The sequence below is a fragment of the Moschus berezovskii genome, chromosome 2 (genome assembly GCF_049115385.1).
Source record: "Moschus berezovskii isolate FMDL1 chromosome 2, NW_MosBer_1.0, whole genome shotgun sequence".
Classification (NCBI taxonomy): domain Eukaryota; kingdom Metazoa; phylum Chordata; class Mammalia; order Artiodactyla; family Moschidae; genus Moschus; species Moschus berezovskii.
This window is the reverse complement of record NC_142461.1, coordinates 814,524-839,206: the sequence shown is the minus strand read 5'-3', so window position 1 is coordinate 839,206 and position 24,683 is coordinate 814,524. Positions and strand designations below refer to the sequence as shown.

The following is a 24,683-nucleotide window of genomic DNA, read 5'->3' as shown; positions in this document are numbered from 1 at the left end:
TACGGGGCTATGTGGTTTATAATAATGATAAACACTATAAACTTGTCCAGAAGGTGATGGGCCAAGATAGGGGTGTAGTTAAAATATTAAAAGTGATCCCTTCCTATTAATTAGCTTTCTGTTTCTGTAGTAATAATTGCCACAAACATAGGTTTATTCTCTTACAGTTCTGTAGGTTAGAAGTTCGATCAAGGTTTCATGACTAAAATCAGGGTGTCAGCAGGCTGTGTTCCTTCTGGAGACTAGAGAATCTTTTCTGTTCCTTCAGGCTGTTGGCAGAAGTCAGCTGAGGGCCATTCCCAGTATTTAGAGACCAGCACAGTCCTTGGCTCATAGTCTTCAGAGCAGCAGCAGGTCGAGTCCGTCACGTCACGTCTCTGAGCCACTCCTCCGTCATCTGTAGAGGCGCTCACAGAGAGCCGAGAGGAAGGGGAGTCCAGTGAGCCGGGCTCCAGCTTCCCGCTGCCGGCCGCCTCTGCCTCCCCAGTAACCCAGCACTGCTCTGTTTTGCTGTTTGTTTATTTATAAATGAGTGTTTCCTTTGAACAAAAGCTTCGATGGCACCGAAAAAATGTTTGAAAACTACCAATATTCTAAATGCTTTTTTTTTAACTCTGTCAACCCATAAACTCTTTTAATAGAGTTAATTGATATATGATCTTCTCAAACCAAATTATCAAATATTTAGCAACTGGAAATTATTAATAAAATCCAAATAAAGGAAAATTGTATAGAGCACACTTTCTGACCATAATATAATAAAACTAAAAATTCACATTAAGAGCAAAAAAACCATAATTACTTAGAAATTAAAAAGCACTCTTTTAAATAACTACTTGATTAAGGAATAGTAAAAATGTTACCAGATACTTAAAAACTTTGCAAATTAAAACTGCAGAATGTGATTAAAACTGGAAGAGTTAAATTTATAACATTTTTAATGATAAAAAAAATTTAAAGATTAATTGCATTTACTTCCAGTAATGGCAGAAGGAGCTTTCATTAGGTTGAAAGTGAAAGTGTTATTCGCTCAGTCGTGTCCGTCTCAGTCTTTGCAACTGCATTGACTGTAGGCCGCCAGGCTCCTCCGTCCATGGGACTTTTCAACACTGGAGTGGGTTGCCATTTCCTTCTCCGGGGGTCTTCCTGACCCAGGGATCGAACCCAGGTCTCCCCCATTGTAGGCAGACTCTTTACCATCTGAGCCACAAGGGAAGCCCTGACCCTTCTACAAATAATAACTGTACGTTCTGGTTTATAAAATAAATACAAGAAGCAGTGGGGCTTCTCTGAGGGTCTAATGGTTAAGAATCTGCCTGCCAACATGGGGGACACAGGTTTGACCCCTGGTTCGGGAAGAGCCTGCATGCCACAGGTACTGATCCCGTGTGCCTGGAGCCTGTGCCCCACAGCAGGGGAGCCCCTGAGCGAGAAGCCCGTGCACTGCAGTCAAGACCCAGCACAGGCAAGATACATGAATCTTGAAAAGCAGCAGCAGCAGCGACCAGAGGCGCCGGAGAGGGACCGAAGCAGGCAGACACAGAGAGGGTTGGCAGTAAGGAATGTCGCTTGGGACGTGAGCTCTCTGCATGCTCGTTAACTGAGGGCAAGCCCCCATTGACGTGGGAGTGCACGGGCTAAAACTCGGTTAAAACCATAGTCTTACTGTGGTCACTAGCTTACAGAACCAGAATATGCATTTGGAAGCCACCACAGTAACCAGGAAATGAGGGGGAAATCCTGCAACGAGGTACGGGGCGGGAGTTTATGAACTGCCCAGGTCTTGAGTTCAGTCATACTAATTGTTGCTTTAACAACAACAAAAAAAACCCATCACTATTCTGAGAGGACTTCCCTGGTGGCTCAGAGGTTAAAGCATCTGCCTCCAATGCGGGAGACCCGGGTTCGATCCCTGGGTCGGGAAGATCCCCTGGAGAAGGAAACGGTAACCCACTCCAGTATTCTTGCCTGGAGAATCCCATGGACAGACAAGCCTGGTAGGCTACAGTCCACTGGGTCGCATAGAGTCAGACACGACTGAGCGACGGAAACTAACTGGAAACTTCTGAGAAGCACAGTACAGTCCAGCGTTGCTGCAGCGTGTTATTCACAGGGTCCAGCAGACAACCCAGAATTCCTCATGCACAGAAGCAGCACAGCACAGCACACACTCAAGCGAAAAGACTCTCAGCAGAGGCCAGCTGGGAAGCAACCCACTGTGGGAACCAGCAGAAAGGATTCTGAGCAATCGTAATTGTGTTCTTAGATAAAGGAGGAGACACTCATAGCAGGGTAGGACATCTCAGCAGAGAGTTAGAAATGTAAAGAACCAGTGGGAACTCTGGAGCTGAACAGCGCAGCGTCTGCAGCAGAAAGTTCACTGGACGGGCTTTGTTCCAGTGCAGGGTGAGACTGGCAGCAAGCCTGAGAGTAAAGCACTGAAATTAAAACCAAGCACTAGAAAGTGTCTGTTCCTAAGACAGAAAGGAAAGCAGAGGTGTTTAAAAAAGCATTTCATCGATCCATGGAACAGTATCAGAAGCTCTGCTGCTGCTGCTAAGTCACTTCAGTCGTGTCCGACTTTGTGCAACCCCATAGACGGCAGCCCACCAGGCTCCCCCGTCCCTGGGATTCTCTAGGCAAGAACACTGGAGTGGGTTGCCATCAGAAGCTCTAGCACACATGTAATTGGAGTCCCAGAAGAAGTGCAATGGAAAAATAAGCAAAAAATGTTTGAAGAGGTAATGGCCAAGACTTACTCAAGCTTGTGAAAAGCATAATTTACATACTCAAGAATCTTAATGAATTCCAGGCAGGGTAATACATAGAAAACCACCAAGCACATGATGGTCAAATTACTGAAGATAAAAATACAGAGAAAATCTTGCAAGCCATGAGAAAAAACACACATTGCATGCAGAGATGTGAATGATTGTTTACTGCTCATCAGAAATTACAGAAGCTGAAACACAATGGAATGACTTCTCTAAATTACTAAAAGGAAAGCTCTGTGAACTGGAATTCTGTATTCAATAAAAAGATGCTTCAGGATGAAGATGAAATTAAGACATTTTCAGATAACAGAAAGTGAAAGAAGTAATAGCCAGAGACCTGTGCCACATGAAAGAGGAAGTTTTTCAAGCTGAAGAAAAATAACACCTTGTGGAATCTCAGTTATTAGGAAAATAATAAAAAGCACCAGATATGATAAATATAACCCTTTCCCTCTTAGCTACTAGAGTGAACGGTGACTTGAAAACAGTCTGTAGCGTGTCACACACAGTATGATTCACAGATGTGGCGGGGTCGTCACTGGCTCCTCGTTTCTGGCGGCGCCGGGTCTTCTGCAGTCGCTGCGGGCAGTGGGCGCTCCTGGTCTGGTGCGTGGGCTTCTCGGCCCAGTGGCTCCTCTGGCTGCAGAGCTCGGGCTCTGGGCGCACAGGTGTCAGTAACTGTGGCTCCTGGGCCCTACAGAGCACAGGCTCTAAGGTTGTGGCCCTCAGCTTAGTTGTTCTGCAGCAGGTGGGATCTTCCCAGACCGGGAACTGAACCGACGTCCCCTGCACTGGCAGGCAGATTCTTAGCGTGAAACTACCAGGGAGGTCCTGATAACTGATAACCATCATGAGAGCTGAGAGCAAGCTCACCCATAAAGCTGGAAGGTGGTTACCTGAAGTGATACAGTATTAACCCTCAGTCCATTGAGAAGTTCAGGACGTATAATTCTAGAGTAACTGACTGGTTCAAAGCTGGGAAAGGAGTATGACAAAGCTGCATGTTGTCGCTCTGTTTATTTAACTTAGATGCAGAGTACATGATGCGGAATGCCAGGCTGGGTGAATCACAAGCTGGAATCAAGATTGCCAGGAGAAATATCAGCCACCTCAGATATGCAGATGATACCACTCTAATGGCAGAAAGCGAAGAAGTAAAGGGCCTCTTGATGAGGGTGAAAGAGGAGAGTGGTAAAGCTGGCTTAAAGCTCCCCATTCAGAAAACCAAGATCATGGCATCTGGTCCCATCACTTCAAATAGAAGGGGAAAAAGTGGATGCAGTGACAGATTTTAATTTTCTTGGGCTCCAAAATCAATTCAGACGGTGACTGCAGCCACAAAATGAAAAGACAGCATATTATAAAGCAGACTTTGCCAACAAAGGTGTATATAGTCAAAGCTGTGGCTTCCCAGGTGGAGCTAGTGGTAAAGAACCTGCCTGCCAATGCAGGAGACCCAAGAGACCTGGGTTCAATCCCTGGGTCAGTAAGATCCCCTGGAGGAGGGCATGGCAACCCGCTCCCAGTATTCTTGCCTGGAGAATCCCCTGGAAAGAGGAGCCTGGTGGGCTATGGTCCATAGGATCGTAAAGAGCCAAACATGACTGAGGCAACTTGGCACACACACGGTTTTTCCAGTACTCGTGGAGATGTGAGAGTTGGACCACGAAGAAGGCTGAATGCCAAAGAATTCATACTTTCGAATTGTGGTGCTGGAGAAGACTATTCAGAGTCCCTTGTACAGCTCGGAGATGAAACCTGTCGATTCTAAAGGAAGTCAACCTTGATTATTGTTTGGAAAGACTGATGCTGAAGCTGTAATACTTTGGCCACGTGATGTGAAGAGCCAGCTCATTGGAAAAGACCCTGATGCTGGGAAAGGTTGAAGGCAAAAGGAGAAGGGGGCAGCAGAGGATGAGATGGTTGGATGGCATCATCGACTCTGGATGTGAATTAGAGCAAATTCCCGGAGATCGTGGAGGAGAGGCGAGCGCGGCTACTGCAGGCCGTGGGGCTGCAGAGAGGCGGACACGGCTCAGTAACTGAGCACACACACAACCGTTTCTAACGCAGAGACATAGGTAAGATGGAATTGGACTGTACAAATTACATATATATTAAAATGGAATTTTTTAAATACTAATGTAAAAATAGTACTTGAAGGCAGAAAAGAGAGCTTCCCAGGTGGCACTGGTAATAGAGAACCCACCTGCCCATACAGGACACGAGAGATGCCGGTTCAGTCTCTGGGTCGGAAGATCCCTGGAGGAGAGCGTGGCACCCCATTCCAGTATTCTTGCTAAGAAATAGAAGAGAACACAAAATATTCATCTGGCCTCAGGAAGGAGCATGGTCTTTTAGACTTAAAAAAGGACAGTATCATAAAAGGAGAAGTGGTCGATTTTTAACATTGTGAACATTTAAATTTTTTGCATGTTTTAAAATTTTGACTTTCAAAATCAGAAGTCAGATAGCCAATTGCTGGTTGAGGGCGGAAGCAGGATTAGCATCAGATTTATTAGATACGTGATACTGTGGTATATATTTGGTCTTGGGTTTCTGGCTTCTAAAACCCTTGTAATCCCAAAGAACTATAGGGTCATCTTTTGTTATGTTTTGTTTTCATTCTCGGTTCCTCAAATACCTTCAGATAAATAATAGAGGTAAAATGGGCATCTTTTGTTATAGCAAGCTCGTTTCAACCACACCTGAGTTTATATTAAGTGATTTCCTGAAAGGCCCTAAATCCACTCAATTAGGGCTGGTTGCTAGGAGAACCAACCATATGATTCGAGGGCTAGAACTTCCAGCCCCATCCCCTGACCTCCCGGGAGGGCAGGCTAGAGGTTGAATCGCTCATCAGTGGCCAGTGATTTACTCAGTCTTCCCTACATAATTAAACATCCATAAAAATCCTTGATTACAGGGTTCAGAGAGCGTGAATTGGTAAAGCCCAGGAGAGTGGCCTGCAGGAGAGGGTGTCCTAGCTCTCCTCCCTTCCCAAATACCTTTACCCTGTGCCTCTCTTCCATGTGACTGCTGCAGAGCTGTATCCTTTTATAATAAACCAGCAATCTAGTCAATAAGCTTCTCTTTTCAGTTCTCTGAGCCACTCTAGCAAACTGGAGGAGGGGTCTTAAGGACCGTGGGTTGGTAGTGTCAGCGTTGAGTTCCACTGTGGGACGCCCTCTGATATTGCTGCATCACTCAGCATGGAAAAGACGCCCACACAGGCGGTGACTGGAAGTGAGGTCCTGGGGTGAGGAGCAGCAGAGAAACAGGAGGGCCTCTCGTTTGGAAGACGGTAGTTCAGAGGCTAGAAAGGGAGATTTCCCCAGACTTCAGCGAAGCAGAAGGTGAAGCCGCTCAGTCGTGTCCGACTCTTTGCAAACCCATAGACTGTAGCCCACCAGGCTTCTCGTCCATGGGATTTTCCAGGCAAGAGTACTGGAGTGGATTGCCATTTCCTTCTCCAGGGGATCTTCCCAATCCAGGGTTTGAACCCAGGTCTCCCACATTGTAGACAGACGGTTTACCGCCTGAGCTACCAGGGAAGTCCAAACAAAGAGGCAAAGAGCATGGAGAGACTGAGTCTATAAGATCAGTCCACTGGAATGAATGCTGCCTGCGGGCAGGAATTTGTATCTGCTTTGTCCCCTGGTGGATGTCTAACACCTGGAACAGAACCTGGTACAGAGCAGACATAAATGATTGATGTGAGGAAAGATCAGTGAATTTGTGACAAATAATCAGCTACTGTAGTATTCGAAGATCTCAAACAGTTGACAGTAATAACACTTCTCCATTCTCAGAAGAGCAGGCTTTTTTTTAAAAGGTTACAATTCCCAGTGTTAGCAGAGGTACAGTGGAAAGGGTATGGCATATTGTTGGTAGAAATACGTACAGATAATGCAGATGTGTTAACTAACCAACCTTATTATGGCAGTCCTTTCACTATGTATCAGATTATCATGTTATACACTTTAAGGCAAAAAGTGGAAACAGTGACAGATTTTATTTCCTTGGACTCCAAAATCATTGCAGATGGTGACTGCAGCCATGAAATTAAAAGATGCTAAAAGCTCCTTGGGAGGGAAGCTGTGACCAACCTCGACAGGGTATTAAAAAGCAGAGACACAACTTTGCCAGCAAAGGTCCGTCTAGTCAAAGCCATGGTTTTTCCAGTGGTCATGTTTGGATATAAGAGTTGGACCATTGAGAAGGCTGAGCATCGAAGAATTGATGCTTTTGAACTGTGGCATTGGAGAAGACTCTTGAGAGTCCCTTGGACTGCAAGGAGATCCAACCAGTCCATCCTAAAGGAGATCAGTCCTGATATTCATTGAAAGGACTAATGCTGAAGCTCCAATATTTTGGCCACCTGATGCCAAGAACTGACTCATTGGAAAAGCCCCTGATGCTGGGAAAGATTGAGGGCAGAGAAGGGGACCCCAGAGGATGAGATGGTCAGAGAGCACCACTGACTTGATGGACATGAGTCTGAGCAAATTTGGGAGATGGTGAAGGGAGGAAGCTTGGTGTGCTGCCGTCCATGGGGTCGCAGAGTCGGACACGACTTAGCCACTGAGCAGCAGCAGCAGCGTACCTTAACTTTACAGCAGTGTTGTCGGTAGTCTCAAAGCTGGGTGGGGGAGAGAAAGAGACAGCGTATGGAAAATCGGGAGGGGGCGTATGTTTAACCCTCCTGCACAGAGAAATACTGAGAATAGGGTGCAGATGTCAGCCAGGAGACAGATTTGCTAAGCATGCCTCTGTGCCAGGTACTCTGGAAAGTGTAGTTTTTTTAATTGAAGTACTGTGTATTTGGTTTCCAATGTTGTGTTAATTTTTGTAGAGCAGAATGGCTCAGTATACATATTATTTTTCATTTCTTTTCCACTCTGGTTTATCCCAGGATATGAATATAGTTCAGTAGGACCTTGTTGCATTTAATCTTCATAATTTGATATAAATACTAATCCCATTTTACAGATGAAGAAACTGAGGCTCTGAGAGAATAAGCCATTTTTGTAGCTGCAGTGTCTGCCGTCGTCGTTAGACTGCGTGTGCGAGGCGCTCTCTGCTCTTCAGTGTCTCGTCTGTGTGGGCTCACCCGCGGCAGTCCTGTGTGACGCAGACATTGCTGTCTGTGCTTCAGAGCCGAGAAGCCGTTAACTGACCATTTAAAGCTACTTACTGTTTGCATCCAAAAAAATAAAACTGAAACGTGAAATGAATTATTTGGGAAAACCTTGCAGGGAGCTTTAGAAGAAGACACGAGCTGCGGGTGTGTGGACGGTGCTCCCCGACCCAAACGCGCCTCCACTTCCGTACACTCGCGTCCTAGGCGTGTGCGTGCAGCGTGGCCCTCAGAGCAGAGCACAGGCGTCCTGACGCTGTGTCAGAGTGTGCCCGCTCCACTGTGCGCACAGGAAAAACTGGAGCGCTCTGACGGTGACCTGAGAAGGCCAGATGCGGGAGAAGAGCAGCTGACACGTGCCGCTGTCTTAGACTACCTCATGGTAACGTGCAGGGAGATCGAGCTTCACATAAACACAACTGGGTCTGTAATTTCTGTGTTTTTTTTTTTCCTTTTGGTCAGCTGTGGTCCTATGGTGTTGGATGCTTTAATCAAGATTAAGAATGAAATTGATTCTACCTTGACCTTCCGAAGATCATGCAGAGAAGGTAAGCCTCTGCTTCCCTGTTGGGCTCGGACACTTGTTCTGGTTCCTGAAAGAGGCCTGGACTGGCCAGAGCCGATTCTGGGGCTTTCTGGACGGTGGCGGAAGCACTTTGCCAGGCAGCCCCGCCGCAAGTCACACTTGCTTTTCCTGGGCAGAAGTGTTGGGAGTTTGAACTCCGGATACAGGTTTGGGTTTCGGAGTTTATTTCCCTTGAGGAGCCTTCACTTGCATGGTTACTGCGTCTGACAGCCTGTGTGGGCGGCTGCACCCTTCGGGGACCAGCTCAGACACTCTGCCTGGCGGCCACAGAGCCCCTTCACTCGCGTGGTGGTGGGGAACTTCTCGACACTCACCATTTGTCCAGCGCCCACATCACACGTGCAAGAGCAGGCGGTCAGTGGGACGTTCTGGGTGGGAACAGCAATTGCTACATTGCGCTGCTGATTCCAGCGTGCACCGACATTTTTTACTTTCGTAGCTACGTACTAGAAAAATATAATTACTCACGACAGTGGAACAGTGATAGAAATGATTTCTTAAATAAGAATTTAAGTAAAAGGAGCTGATTTAAAGAAAACCCCTAAGTAATCATGCAGAGAGTTCTCCGGGGTGGGAAAAGCCACAGGGGTGCTGTGGCGGCTGACGATCCTGCTGGCTGTGCAGCACAGGCTGTGTGCTCTCCACGCTGGGCGCTTCACGTGAGACAGATGGGAGCTGCTGTCAGTGACAACTCGGCGGACACGTGAGGAGACGGAGGCCCGGGGAGGGTCCGGGCTTCCGGAGGGACCCGGAGGTGGTGAGTCAGGAGCCAGGACTCAGGCAGCGCTGTCAGATTCTGGAATTGTTCCCTCAGGCGGCACACGCACTTAGCCGGGCTCGGCAGCCTGGGATAAAACCAGAACAGGGTTGCTGGGGCCAAGACCAGCCCCTTCTGTGCGAGGAAAGGTCGTTCCAGCTGTTGGCCCACCGCGCTTCATCTGTGTTCCTACGGTAGTCTCAAGCATTTAAAGTCCTGCTGCTAAGACGTCTGTTTTGATTCAGCTAATCTTACAGGGTTGGATTTAATGCAGCCGATGCTGCTGACACGTATGATAGTTGGGATAGTTTGGCTGAATCCTGCTGTTGAGGGAACATCCTGCTGTAATTAGACACCAACCGGACAGCAAAGGAAATAAAGACACTTTTCAGGAACCTTTCTGAGCCAGGAACACCAGGTGTGGCCCATGTGAGCTAAAAATAAAAAAGGCAGAATGATACTAACTGTGGCTACTTCTGTTTCCCTTGTAGTTTGTAAAGAGAGTTTCCAGGCAAACCCTTTTAAGGGAAGTCTCTTTTTTTTTTTAAATTAGAGATGTGGTAGCAGGGGTTAGACCCTGTGGTCATTTGTAACCCTGAAATACCTAGGAAGTTCCATATGCAGGAAATGAGTGCAAGCTAAGGAAATCCCCGTTTCGCGGTGCTTGCTCAGTGCCTTCTTTTGCTTACTTTGGTTTGGTTTCACATTAGTTCATCCTCCTTGGGAAGTCGGCTCTAAGGCAACTCGTGTGGGCTTCACATCCACAGTGTAGGCACCGAGCTGCTTTGTGGAGACAGTAGGAGTCAGAGCGACCTCTGGGTTACCTGTGTCCAGGCCTCAACGTTAAGATGGCCAAGACATCGCTGATTTGTTGGGGTCTTAATCTGTTGAGGGTTTGAGTTCGGTGAATCCCATGGCAGTCCAGTGGTTAGGACTCTGAGCTTTCACTGCCAAGGGTCCAGGTTCAATCCCTGGTTGAGGAACTAAGATCCCACAAGCCATGCGGCATTGCCAAACCAAAAAAAGTTTAGTTCAGTAGGAATCAACGCAGTGCTGTAAAGCAATTATCCTTCAGTTAAAAATCAATAAATTTTTAAAAAGTTTTTAAAAATAATTCAAGTAACAGTTACTTTAAAAACAAACACACAGAAAAGGCTGTTTTTCCTCTCAGAAGACACGGAGTGAGGAGCTACCGGGGGCCCCTCGGGCGCCAGCAGCGCCTGCCTAGGCGGGCACCATCCAGCCTCAGGGTTGCCCCTGGTTTCACAGCAGGGTTTTGGGTCTCCAGCCTTTAGCGTCTCCATTCCAGGAAGGAGGGGAGGGAACGGCGGCGGGCACCTCCGCACAGTACGTCCGTTTCGATGCCCCGCTGCTGCTGGCGCCCGGCAGGGAGCCGGTGCAGCAGGTCAGAGCGGCCCGTGCCCTCTCCAGGCATCTGCGGCTCCTGTGCCATGAACATCAACGGAGGCAACACTCTGGCATGCACCCGCAGGATCGACACCAACCTCAGCAAAGTTTCCAAAATCTACCCTCTGCCACATATGTACGTGATAAAGGACCTTGTTCCTGTAAGTTTTCTGTTTTTAAGTGGGTTGGGAGGTGTGTGTGTTATGCTGTAGTTCTTCAGAGCGGGTTTCTTTCCTGTTGTGAGTCTAATTGAGAAATGTGAATGGCAGAAGACAAATGGCCTAGAAGACCCTCCAGCCGGTCGTCTGGCGAGGGTTGTTCGGGATGACAGGCGCAGAAGTTTAGACTTGGTGAGGATTGTTCAGGGATGACAGGCACAGAAGTTTAGACTTGGGACAGTCTGGCGAGGGTTGTTCAGGATGACAGGCGCAGAAGTTTAGACTTGGTGAGGATTGTTCGGGAATGACAGGCGCAGAAGTTTAGACTTGGTGAGGATTGTTCAGGATGACAGGCGCAGAAGTTTAGACTTGGTGAGGATTGTTCAGGATGACAGGCGCAGAAGTTTAGACTTGGTGAGGATTGTTCAGGATGACAGGCGCAGAAGTTTAGACTTGGTGAGGATTGTTCGGGATGACAGGCGCAGAAGTTTAGACTTGGGACAGTTTGGCGAGGATTGTTCGGGGATGACAGGCACAGAAGTTTAGACTTGGGACAGTTTGGTGAGGATTGTTCAGGGATGACAGGCGCAGAAGTTTAGACTTGGTGAGGATTGTTCAGGGATGACAGGCACAGAAGTTTAGACTTGGGACAGTTTGGCGAGGATTGTTCAGGAATGACAGGCGCAGAAGTTTAGACTTGGGACAGTTTGGCGAGGATTGTTCAGGGATGACAGGAGCAGAAGTTTAGACTTGGGACAGTTTGGTGAGGATTGTTCAGGATGACAGGCACAGAAGTTTAGACTTGGGACAGTTTGGTGAGGATTGTTCAGGGATGACAGGCGCAGAAGTTTAGACTTGGGACAGTCTGGCGAGGATTGTTCAGGGATGACAGGCGCAGAAGTTTAGACTTGGGACAGTTTGGTGAGGATTGTTCAGGATGACAGGCACAGAAGTTTATACTTGGGACAGTTTGGTGAGGATTGTTCGGGATGACAGGCGCAGAAGTTTAGACTTGGGACAGTCTGGCGAGGATTGTTCAGGGATGACAGGCGCAGAAGTTTAGACTTGGGACAGTCTGGCGAGGATTGTTCAGGGATGACAGGCGCAGAAGTTTAGACTTGGGACAGTCTGGCGAGGATTGTTCGGGAATGACAGGCGCAGAAGTTTAGACTTGGGACAGTTTGGCGAGGATTGTTCGGGAATGACAGGCGCAGAAGTTTAGACTTGGGACAGTTTGGCGAGGATTGTTCGGGAATGACAGGCGCAGAAGTTTAGACTTGGGACAGTTTGGCGAGGATTGTTCGGGAATGACAGGCACAGAAGTTTAGACTTGGGACAGTTTGGTGAGGATTGTTCAGGGATGACAGGCGCAGAAGTTTAGACTTGGGACAGTTTGGTGAGGATTGTTCGGGGATGACAGGCACAGAAGTTTAGACTTGGGACAGTTTGGCGAGGATTGTTCGGGGATGACAGGCACAGAAGTTTAGACTTGGGACAGTTTGGCGAGGATTGTTCGGGGATGACAGGCACAGAAGTTTAGACTTGGGACAGTTTGGTAAGGATTGTTCGGGGATGACAGGCACAGAAGTTTAGACTTGGGACAGTTTGGCGAGGATTGTTCAGGGATGACAGGCACAGAAGTTTAGACTTGGGACAGTTTGGCGAGGATTGTTCGGGGATGACAGGCGCAGAAGTTTAGACTTGGGACAGTTTGGCGAGGATTGTTCGGGGATGACAGGCGCAGAAGTTTAGACTTGGGACAGTTTGGCGAGGATTGTTCGGGGATGACAGGCGCAGAAGTTTAGACTTGGGACAGTTTGGCGAGGATTGTTCGGGGATGACAGGCACAGAAGTTTAGACTTGGGACAGTTTGGCGAGGATTGTTCGGGGATGACAGGCACAGAAGTTTAGACTTGGGACAGTTTGGTGAGGATTGTTCAGGGATGACAGGCACAGAAGTTTAGACTTGGGACAGTTTGGCGAGGATTGTTCAGGGATGACAGGCACAGAAGTTTAGACTTGGGACAGTTTGGTGAGGATTGTTCAGGGATGACAGGCACAGAAGTTTAGACTTGGGACAGTTTCAGAAATGAAGACTTTAGCCCTAACATCAAAGAATTCATGTGGAAAATCTCCATTGGGAAAGCTTTAATTTCTACCCCCTGAAATCTGACTGCTTTCCTTTCCCTCCCTGGGTGCTTTCAAGGGCATCGGGAGAAAGGACTGCAGATGGGAAAGCTGCCCACGTGGAAACGGAGAGGTTTCCCGAGCTTGCTCACATGCAGCCCCTTCTCTCGGTCTGTGCAGGGCTCTGCACGTGTCTGTGCCAGAGGGAGGGGCTGCCTGCTGCCCGTCACGGGGCGGGACGTGGGCAGTGTCCCAAGAAATGGGTAAATAAGGATGCTAAGGGGGGCAGTGGGGTCTGACCCTTTTTTTTCCTCTTCCTCCCCTTAACCCCAGGATTTGAGCAACTTCTATGCTCAGTACAAGTCCATTGAGCCTTACCTGAAGAAGAAGGATGAATCCCAGAGAGGCAAGGAGCAGTATCTGCAGTCCATAGAAGACCGTGAGAAACTGGTCATTACTCCCCGTTTACTGTCTGACTTGAGGATTGTTGCAGAGCTGTTTACCCAGGGGGGTGGGGCGGGGGTGGGGAGGCTGGCGGCAGGGGCAGCAGGAGATGATGTGGACCGTTTAGCATCTTCTGGAAAGGACCTTCAGAACTAACTGTCCAGGGTTGGACGCCCAGCCTGTCAGAGCCAGGTGGCTAGTGAGGGCCTGCAAAGGACCCAGAGGGCCGAGGAGTGGAGCGCCCCTCCTGGAAGCTAGTGTGTGAATTGCCAGGTTTTGACACGTGGCAGCTGCGTCAGTTTCTCTCCAGCAGAGCCGGCAAATAAAGCACGTGCTGGCCGTCTGTGGCCCAGCTGTTCACCAACGGGAGTGAGGGGCAATGGCAGAACCAGGACTAGGGCTCGCTGCTCCCCTGACACTGCACGTCTGACGATGCGGTGCGGGCTTGCGACAAGCCTGCTCACTCTGGGAGGTGCTACCCCTGGGGACAGGCTGTGGAGTCTCCGAGAGTGAAGGGGTCGTTATCAAGGGTATAGTCTCTCTGTTGCACACTTTAACCTCCTTTAAGAAGTCTCCGGCTTGCACACTCCTCTGGAGAGGAAGAGGTGGGAAGGGGGACCAGAGGAGACAGGTGCCAACACGGCCTCTGCAGGAGCAGGACTCACACTGCCGCAGGCCGCTGCTTCATTCATTTACGGGACAGTCCATTGGCAGACCGAGCATACCTCGGCGGCGGGCCATGCCTCACCCTCTGGATCCCGTGGCGTGAGCCGTCTTACCAACAAATCCTAGTTGTGAGAGTGACTCCTCGGGGCTCTTCAGCATCTCCTCTCGTCCCTGTTGGAGGAGATGGCAAACCCGCTCCATGTTCTTGCCTGGGAAATCCCACCAACAGAGGAGCCTGACAGGCCGCAGACCATGGGGTCATGCAGGGTCAGACAGCTGAGCACACACTCATGCATACCTCTTCCCCATAAAACATCAAGAAAGGAACGTTCTTGGGATTTCCCTGGTGGTCTAGTGGTTAAGACTCCAAGCTTCCTGCGAGGGGCATGGGTTCGATCCCTGGTCAGGAAACTAAATTCCATGTGCCACATGGTACAGCTCAGAAAGCACATAGAAAGTCATGGTAACATGCCTGTTACTAAGGCTTTGACCTTAAAGCTGTGGCCTCCTGCCGTCTGGACAGCGGGGCTGGCGTGCACACTCGCCAGCTGAGCACGGGTTTTGTTGGAGGCCGGTGCTCACGGTGGCGGCCGTCAGCCCTGCCGTCTGCCCGCGGCTGTCGCTGCAGGTGTCAGCATGCCCTTCTGTGTTCCCACTTGTGAGCAGTTTCTGTTCTTCCCCAAATCAGAGTCCAGTTTGTCAGAACCTGTTGGGCAGGGTGAGTCTGTGAGTGTGGCAGTGTCAGAGGAGGGATTCCAAAGCAGGCTGCCCGGCGGCCCGACTCAGCTCTGCTGTTGGCAGCTGTGTGATGTTCGGCAAGGGGCCTGACTCTGAGTCTCTGTGCCCCACCTGTGAAGTGGGGCTCTAATGCACCTCAGGGCTATCGTGCCAGTTCAACGAGGTCAGTAGGGCACCTAGTGCTCATTGTGGGTTGGCCGTTTGGGACAGTGTTGGTGTTCCCCCTGGAAACCTTGAGCTCCCTGCTGACCCAGGGCAGAAGCTGCTGTAGACTCTGGATGCCTCAGCACTTGGGGGCTTTTTAATTTCTGCTAGACTGCATTCGAGGTGGTACGTTCTTTTCATGTTTTAAGATAAGGGGTTATTTAGTAAAGGATAAATACATCTGGACTTAGGAACTCTGGGCTCTGACCCAGCACGTGTCTGAAGATCAGTTGCAAAATCTTTTTATGGACCTGGTAAATCTCTGCAAACCACTCCTGGGATTTTGCCAAGAAAACTCATGCAGAACTGAGAACTCTGCACTTTGTCCATGAGCTGACCCCACACGTCACATCTCATCAGCTCAGGTCACAACCATCTCTTCATGATAGGCTCCTGATCGCCCTTTCTCCCCAAACAGGACGGGCTCTATGAGTGTATTCTCTGCGCCTGCTGCAGCACCAGCTGCCCGAGCTACTGGTGGAACGGAGACAAGTACCTGGGCCCCGCGGTCCTCATGCAGGTGAAGTGCTGGAACTCGGGCCTCCAGCAGGACAGTGCTGGAAACCAGCTGTTCTGAGGGGCGATGTCCTTCCCTGGCACCCACTACAAACAGGGTGATGGGTCGCATCGCCTTCACTTGGCTTCGATAAATCTGGGGCGTCATCTGCAGGATGCCTTCGTTCAGTGTGGCTAGTGGCTGCAGGTTGGCAGGCCGTGCCATGCAGAGGTTTCATTTTCCCGTGCAGCCTGCTCTTCGCTGCCCACTTGCCGGCTTTCCCTGACTCCATCTGTCAGAAAGCTCCCCACCTCCCTCTCAGGGATTTTCAACATGCAGGCAGGGAGAGAGAATTCCATTGAGGGGCAGTTACCCAGTGAAAGGTTGGAGGTGGTTTCCCGGCTGATGAAATCCCACACTGCTGGGTTGAGGGGTTGCTTAGAAAGAAAGGCATGCTGCTCTTCAGTGCCTTTGACTGGATGTATAGTTCACGGCCGAGAGTCACTGTCTCTGTTCCCAGAAAGCTCATACTTTTTAGATTTGTGGTCAGTGCTTTTCATAGAGCCTTAAGCAACACGAAAAACAACTTCTTGTTTCTCATTTTCCCACAAAAAGAGAAGTTCTGTGGTTCTGTGACCAGTTAGCAGGACTGCTCCTGGCCGAGTTAAAGATTGAATAGTGAGAGACGTTCATAGTTGGCACTTACAGCAGTGTCTGAGGTGTTGGGAAGTGTAGGCCTCGGCGGTCACACTGCTGGAGCAGGCCTGGTGACCAGGAGCTAAGTCAGTGTTCAGCTGGCTGATCTCAGGCTTCCTGGATGGCTCTGCTAATTAAAAGAATCAATAAGTAGAATAAACGTTAAGTCATCTGTTTACTCAGAGGCGGTGAGTAGGTGCGGGAGGCAGTTAAAGAGAGTCAAGCATAGCATCCCTGCCTTTGCTCTTTGATGATCTAGGGAGGAGGCTAATGGGAGCATGAGATCAGTAGTTGAAGACATGACGCCCGTGGTGTATAATTAGGCACCAGGGACCAGGTGCTGTGGTTCAGAGGTTCGTGGGAATCATTAGTCAAGGTGATCAGAAGACGTTACGAAAGGGTTGGGAGCCTTTCTCTGAGAGAGGATGAAAAGTAGAGGGTGTGGAGCTGACCTCTAAGCTGGGCGAGCGCGGTGCTCTGCACACCTGGAGCTTTGCTGTCAGTCAGGGCTGCTCAGGCCAGTTAGGGCACAGCTCAGTTCACCGGTGCCCGCTCCCCCAGGCCTATCGCTGGATGATCGACTCCAGAGACGACTTCACGGAGGAGCGCCTGGCCAAGCTGCAGGATCCCTTCTCTCTCTACCGCTGCCACACCATCATGAACTGCACGCGGACCTGCCCCAAGGTACGGGCCTGCGCCAGTGCACGCCCCCAGAGGCAGAGCACGCAGCTGCCTCGGTGTGGGCCCGAGCGTGTCGGCACAGGGACAGGGTTCCCGCCCTCAGATCTGCTGGGTTCGCCCTGACTGCAGGAACCACGGGACGGGATGGAAGCATCTGAGCACAGGCAGCCATGGGGGCTGCGGGCCCTTGGGCTCCGCCCGCCGCTCTGCCCCACAGCAGGCCTGCGCTGTCTGTGTGTCTGTTCTCTGGCTCGGAGCTCTGCTTGCTTAGCTTTCACTCCCTCTTCCTGTTCCTGCTCCTGAGTTCACCCTGCCCACAGCAGCTGCCTGTCTCCTCATTTCTCTGCTTACCTTCCCCGGAGGGAGGCTTGTGGCCCAGCTCAGTTCTCCCGGCACAGCCCACATGGGAAGCCAGCACCGGTGGTCCAGCCCGTGGGCGGGGAGCCGCCAGGACCGCCCTCTGTGTGGGACTTTGGGCGGAGCGGTTTCGTTTTAAGGGACAGGCAGCAAGATGGAAGGCTCACGCCCAGCCAGTTAGCAGTTTAAGAAAGAAAAGGCGGCATATCTGAACAGACGTGAGATCCAGACTGGGCCACTGTTTCAGCCCCCGGCCGCAGTCTCCCAGGGGATGTCGGCGCGGGGATCAGCAGGGGCCTGCTGGGTGCTGACGGGCTGAGAGCGTGGGCCGCAGGCACCGCTGCCTGCCCTTACCTGCGCTCTGCCCAGTTGGAGGCAGTTCACGCCGCTGATGTTCTCAGGACAGGGGCTGGCACAGAGTGAACGCTCAGGAAACATGACTTTCTGTTATTTAAAACAAAATAGATCCTGGATCTGTTTGAGCTGGTCAGTCAGAGAACAGCTGCTCCAGCGCGGCCTGGCTTGTGTGTGCATGTTTCTTAAAAGTTCCACACAGCCTCCTGAGGCACCTTCCTGGGCGTGAACCCATGCATTGTAGAGGGCAGCAGATGGACCAGCCAGCCAGGGGCTGACTTCTGTGTCCTGCCTGCCCCTTGGTAAAGCAGGGGCGAGCTCTGGGCTCTGAGGCTGTACACTGGCCCAGGGTGATTGAGCTGGAAGGGGCCCTGAAAACCGTCCGGTACAACCCCTTTTACAAATGGGAAAGCTGAGCCCGCAAGCCGGGGCACGGTCGGGCTGGGGCAGGGCTAGAGGCCTGCCACGCTCCTCCCAGCCCAGGGCTGCCCTCCTGCCCGGGGCCAGGTCAGGCCCTCTTACTGCCTGTCTGAGTCTGAACCCTTTCCTGAGCTGCGGCGGGCAGGCGGTATATGCGGCTCCCTGGGTCAGAGTGGCGGGAGGTCCTCCCCCCAGCCTCACCCCCAAGCCGTGCTGGAACCACCTTTCTGGGCACCCTGGGCAGAGGGGTGAGCGCTGCACACATTGTTTGTGAGTCCTTTGTCAGCATCTGCCTTTGTCACGTCATGTATTGATATTCCAGGGAACTTCCTTTTGAAGGATCAGTTCAAAGGAATAAACTTGTGATCCCATAAACTTTCAGGGACCAGTCTTTTGAAGACTGACTTCTCTTTCCCTCTCTTTCTCTCTGAAGATCTCTTTTTCCCACACGCTTCAATTTCAAAGTTAAGAGTTGTCCTAAAATGAGACCTTCACTAGCCTCAGATGAGTGTCTAATTTTACCGAACACTGGGTTGTCCCCTTGCTGTTTCCGGGAGGCTGGCAGCACTCACTGGGTTCCATTACCGTGCCTCCTGCAGGACAGCTGTGGGCCGGGCTGCAGCTCGCCCCAGTGTCACTGCCAGTTAGCTCACGGCGCTCAGGAAGGGGCAACAGGGCTGTTCCTCCCGTGCAGTTCTGAGGGCTTGTGAATGCTGGTTCCCGGTGGTGATGATTTAGTGACAACAGTATGACGTGAAGCCTTTAGAGACACCTGCCTGCTTTTGACAGTGTGGTCACAGGAGGAGGAGCTCTTCCTGGGCTCTGCCCAGCCGCAGGGAGCCTCACCTGCAGACGTCCTGTGAGACTGGCTCCTGCAGAGAGAGCGCCGTCTCAGGAGTGGGGATGGGGACTCTCACCCCAGCCAGCCCCGAGGGGTCAGAGGCCTGGGTAGCGACGCGGGGCTTGGACGCGGCGCCAGCGACGCGGGAGCCTCGCCCCAGGTCATCGGGCTCTTCATTCGGTTTCACGTACGTTTCATGTTGACGCTCTTCTCCTTTTTTCAAGGGGCTGAATCCCGGGAAAGCTATTGCTGAAATCAAGAAGATGATGGCAACCTATAAAGAGAAGCAGGCTTCTGCTTAACTGTGCCATGCTCAACCTGACTGTAGCCGGCTCAGAATGCAGTTTACCTCCGAGTTCCTTCAGAGGTCATGATTTCCCACAAATACAGCATGTACAATAAACAGTCTAAGAAATAAATAAACGCTATTCTAGTTTATTAGCGAAAGCAGGCCTGTTCCTCACGTGCAGCAGCGGGAGGGGCAGGTGCTGTGAGGGGGCCCTGTCCTTGCAGGGGGCCTGGCTCCAGAGCTGAGCCACCGTGGGGACTGCGTGGGGACAGGTGCAGAGCCGGGGCCTGGGGGCTCGCTCCCGGCTCTGCCGCGCGCCAGCCGGACGACCCTGCGCACGCGTCTTTGCTGCCCCGCGTGCCCGTCTGGGAGGGGGCCCCTCGGGTGCTCCGCAGGCACCGGCCCGGGGTGTGCGGCGTCCCAGCCTCTACAGCTCCCAGTGTTAGAATCGCTTAAAACCACGTCTCGCTGCCTGTCTCTGTCTCGTGGAGACAGCGTTACGGTCCCCAGCACAGCTGTGAGCTCCAGTCCCGCAGAGGCCCTCCAGAGGCTTCCACCTCAGCCGGGGCATGCGTTCCCGCCGCGGCCACCCTGGCTCTGCTGCTGCCCCCAGTGTGGCAGCGCTGAGGAAACTGGCAGCTTGTCGAGTGGAACATGGAAGCCCCTCCAGCTCCCCAGCTTTCACACTCCTGCTGACCGCTCATGTCTTCCCTCCAGAGCTTTGCCATTTCAGATGTGTGGAGTTCATTCCCTTCAAAAATGAGGCACAGAATAGTAGCAAGTTTCTATTGCTTTTCCTCCTTGTGGTAAAACGCACATGACAGAATTGACTGCCTCAGCCGTTTTCCAGTGGACGGCTCAGTGCTATGAAGCGCGTCCCCATTGCACAGCCCTCTGTCTCCAGAACTATTTTCCTCTTGCAGAACTCAAACTCTACCTGTTAAACACTTAAGATTTCTCCTCCCATGGTGCCCAGCCACCGTCATTCTACTTTATTTCTATGACTCCGTCTACTCTACCTCATAGAAGTGAAGTTAGATGGGATTTGTCTTTTTTGTAACACCTTTCAGTTAGCATAGAGTTCTCCAGGTTCACTTCTGTTGCAGCAAGTGTCAGAATCCCCTTTTCTAAGACTGAAATTGTCTGTACTTAGCACATTTTGTTTATCCAATAATCTGTTAATGTACTTTCTCATTGCTTCCACGTTCTAGCTACTGTGAATAACGGCAGCTTTCTACTTTTACCCCGGGATATATAAGGTCCCCGGTGCTACTAAAGATCTGTGCGTGTGTGTGAAATTTACCTTCAACTTTAGCTTATTTACCCACTGGATCTCTGCTCTTTGCCTAGGACGTAACTTACCTGTTTCTAACGCAGGTTCCGGTGCATTCCCTCTGAGGAACACTCCAAGGCTGTTTGCAAGTTGTGGCACTGAGATTACCCTGAAAACAAAGGCTTCTTGTATCAGGAGGCTAAGAAAAAGGTCTGACTCACTGAGAATGAACCTTAATGGGCATCTCTGGCTTTAACAGACGGCGTGGACTTCGCCGGTTGTCCAGTGTTAATAATCAGCCAGCCGCGGGACGTCCCTAGTGGTCTAGCGGTTAAGACTCTGCACTTCCAGTGCAGGGGGCACAGGTTGATCCCTGGTGGGGAACTAAGATCCAACATGTCACACAAGAAATAAAAGGATCCGCCTGCCAGCAGTGGGAACACGATTTCAATCCCTGGTCCAAAAAGGTCCCACAGACGGAAGGGCAGTCATGCCCGGACACCGCAACTACTGAGCCTGAGCCCTGGAGCCCACCCCCCAGAGCCTGCGCCCCCAACCAGGGACGCCACCACGGGAGACCCCAGGCTCCTGCAGCTAGAGGAAGCCCAGAAACACAGCGCAGCCCATGAACAGAGTGGGCAGCCCAAAGGCACTCGTCTGGCACTGCAAGAGGTGCGGGGCAAGGCTTGTCCCTCCTGCCTAGGAGCCAAGGTCACCAGGAAAAAAGGAACAAACATTGAATTATTAGAAATTTAGAAAACAGCCTTCGCGCTTCCATTTGCTATTATTGTTCAGTCACTCGTGTGCGTATCTGCTGCCCCGTGGACGCAGCACACCAGGCTCCTCTGTCCTTCCGGAGCTTGCTCAAACTCATGTCCACTGAGTCAGTGATGCCATCCAACCACCTCATCCTCTGTCACCCCCTGCCCTTACATTGTGTATGTGTTAGTCGCACAGTCGTGCCTGACTCTGCAACCCCATGGACTGTGGCCCACCAGGCTCCTCTGTCTGGGATTTTCCAGGCAAGAATACTGGAGTGGGTTTCCATTTCCTTCTCCAGGGGATCTTGCCAACCCAGGGATCAAACCCCAGTCCCCTGCATTGAGGGCACATTCTTTACTGTCTGAGCCACTGGAGAAGCCCTAACATTAGCATCTCAGAATTGTTGGCCACCTCAGTAAGACCACGCAGTACACGGTCTTCAGATGTTCAAGCTCCAGGTTTGAAAGTGAGAACTGGAAAAACCTCAGACAGCCCTCCCTACCCCAGGCAGCAGTAGGGCAAAAACTGCCTTCCAGGTCTGTTCACACTTCACTGATTTCTGACAGCCTCGCGGGGAGGTCACATTCCTGGATAATTTGATTTTGCTTCTAATCTTGTGAACTGTAGGGAAAGGATGGGTTTTCTCGGGACTAATTTAATGGCTTTAAAGATGAGTTCTGCGCCAGCCAGCTACTGACAAGAAGCAGGGGAGTTGCCACTTCAAATCAGCTTCGTCAGACGTCAAGTTTGCAACCGTAGATCATTTTCTCACCCCATGTAAACTTGAGCTAAATTAGAATATGTTACCGACTGATGGTTTAATTTACTGCTTATTTAATCTTCAATTGATTGTAGGCGAATGTTCTAAGTCACAGACTTTTCTAATAAAACTGCAGACTTGAACAGGGGTGGTGTTTTGTCCTTCATGCCACTTCTGTGCCCTAATTGTGTCCAGATGGTGTGCTTCCATTCACAAAGAGGCATCCTGTGGAACCCTTTGAGTTTCCCTAAGGGCTGAGGCCAGTCACCTCTTCTTACCCCGTCTTTGGGCAAGTTGTTGAACCTCTGAGCCTCTATTTTCCTATCTGTAAAATAGGAATTAAGAGCATTCGCCTCTCAGAATTGCAGGTAAAGTCTCCATAAGAATAAATGTGGGGCTTCTCTGGTGGTCCCGTGGTTAAGAATCTGCCTTGCAATGCAAAGGAGGCTGGTTCAGTCCCTGGTCCAGGAAGAGCCCTCACGCCGCCAGTCCCCGGGCCCTGCGACCACTGAGCCTGCACTCTAGAGCCTGAGAGCTGCAGCCACTGAAGCCCACCTGCCCTGGAGCCAGCACTCCACAGCCAGAGATTCCACTGCAGTGCGAAGCCTGTGTGCCACAGAAAGCAGCCCCTGCTCACCACAGCCTGAGAAATCCTGGCCCAGCGACAAGACCCAGCACAGCCAAAAACAGATAAATAAGCATTTAAAAAAAAAAAAAAGAATAAATGTTTGGGAGGTATGAATATGTTAATTGAATGGATGAGGGAAAAACCCCTTCACAATGTCTATCAAATCACCACATCACACACTTTAAACATCTCATGCTGTTTTCAGTTCCACTCAGTTATGCTGAAATAACTTTAAATACCTAACACATATGAGTTTAAAAAACTAATAATGTAAAAAAAGCTTCTCGCTTGCAGTTGAGCAAATGCTCCATAAACTCAAGTAACTGGTTTGTCTCAAATACCTATTGTGTGGAAGACTGAATCACATTTCCAAGGTGGTTAATTCCCTGGGAATTCCTTGGTGGTTCAGTGCCCACACTTTCATTGCGGAGGGCCCAGGTTAGATCCCTGGATTCGGGAGCTGAGATCCTGCAAGATTTGGGCACCAGCCCTCAGGACTGTCACAGCTGGTGTGTTTCCAACGTGGCCAGAGTGGGAGACCCCCTGTGCAGAGGGTGGGCTGTCTGTGCAAGACTAACAACACTCCCTTCTCATCGCCCACATCACACTGACGGCCGGGTGCCAGGGGGTGTGCCACTGACACCCGACAGTCAGGTTCTCTTCCGCCTCCTCCCTGCCCAGGAAACTACAAGACAGACTGCTGAAACTCCACTTTATCTGTCTAGACAGCCATCGTCCTGTCATGGGGTTTCTCACTACTTGAGAACATCCCTTTTGTTGCAAAGATGTAGTGAAACTAGGGAAATTGAGAAGTTTGGCAATGCTCTAGAGTAAACCAGTCCAAATTAGTGCATTCTCAAGTCTTTTGCCACTTGGCCTGCTACCCGAAAAGTGGGTTTGCCTCTTGGGGAATGTCAAACCAAAAGATCAGAATTAGGAAAGATTTATTCCTTGCACAGAAAACAGAACACCAAAGCAGCATCTCCCCAGACAGCAACACTAGGGACGTTTTAAGCTAAGGGTACACGCATATCCATGAAGGGGCTTGGGCAGTCAACAGAGTCCAAGCTTTAGTTGACTGAAGTCACAAGAGCTGGAAAAGGTCGACATCAGGTTCCAGCTGATCTGGTGGTTGAGCCTTTCAGGCTAATTATCACCATTGACACAGAATTGGGGATCTTTACAACGGATGTATTATCTCTGCCAGTGTTACTTCTCTTGCCTGATAACAATTCTTTGTTCTTTTGTTCCCTTAAGATCACTAGTTACTGAGACCTGGTCTAGGGCAAGTATCGTGGGCAGGCTTAGATCACAGAACGACTTGGGCCAAAAAGGCTTCTCTTAATTCAAAAAAGCCATGCCTGATGTTCTTTCCTCAGGGCTCCCCTACCCTATCTGGTTACAGAACCAGGTATATTATGTCCTTCCTGTGGGTCCCCAAGGAAGCAGCAGCCGCAGAAGGGAACCTCCTCCATGGCTCTTGGTCCACAGACCGCCCGATGACCACAGGGAGAGCTCCTTCCCCAGAGGCGACCCTGGGCAGATGCAGGGCCTCCCAGATCCTCTGTGGTTTGGCAGGAAGCCTCCTTTGGCCTCCTCCCATAAAGACTGCGGACCACGTGACAGTTGTGGCTCCTTCCCAGATGGCTCAGAGGTTGGAGTCTCTTAAACAACAAGTGAAAATGAACGAGTTAGTGGCTCAGTCGTGTACGGCTCTTTGTGACCCAGTGGAGTGCAGCCCACCGGGCTCCTCTGTCATGGAATTCTCCAGACAAGAACACTGGAGCGGGTGGCCATTCCTTTCTTCAGGGGATCTTCCCCACCCAGGGATCGTACCTGGGTCTCCTGCATTGCAGGCGGATTCTTTATCATCTGAGCCACCAGGGAAGCCATAAAGAGCAATACAAAAAATAAGGGACAAATCTTGAGATGCAGTGCCCAAACCCCCTGCTTTTAGGAAGCTTTTAGCCCAGCGCCAGGGTCTCATGAAAGCAGCTGGCTCCTGCCACCTCGTTTCAAGAGCTTTCATTTCACAGAGGCAGAGAGAGGCTCAGAGGGGGAAAGTGACTTTTTAAAGCTCTCACAGTAGACACAGCTGATGTGCATCTAAACCCAGGTCTCCCCA

The 24,683-nt window shown here is 50.7% G+C and overlaps 1 protein-coding gene across 1 annotated transcript in view; it reads left to right on the top strand.

Moving 5' to 3' along the window:
- SDHB (succinate dehydrogenase complex iron sulfur subunit B) overlaps positions 1-19,269 on the top strand; it is a 32,822-nt gene extending 13,553 nt beyond the window's left edge. The window contains exons 3-8 of the mRNA XM_088842911.1: positions 8,377-8,462; positions 10,689-10,825; positions 13,283-13,399; positions 15,420-15,521; positions 16,755-16,877; positions 19,071-19,269. Of these exons, the coding sequence (XP_088699037.1) occupies positions 8,377-8,462; positions 10,689-10,825; positions 13,283-13,399; positions 15,420-15,521; positions 16,755-16,877; positions 19,071-19,148 (643 nt within the window). The 3' untranslated portion in view covers positions 19,149-19,269. The remainder of the gene's footprint in view (positions 1-8,376; positions 8,463-10,688; positions 10,826-13,282; positions 13,400-15,419; positions 15,522-16,754; positions 16,878-19,070) is intronic.
- Positions 19,270-24,683: the final 5,414 nt, after the last annotated feature.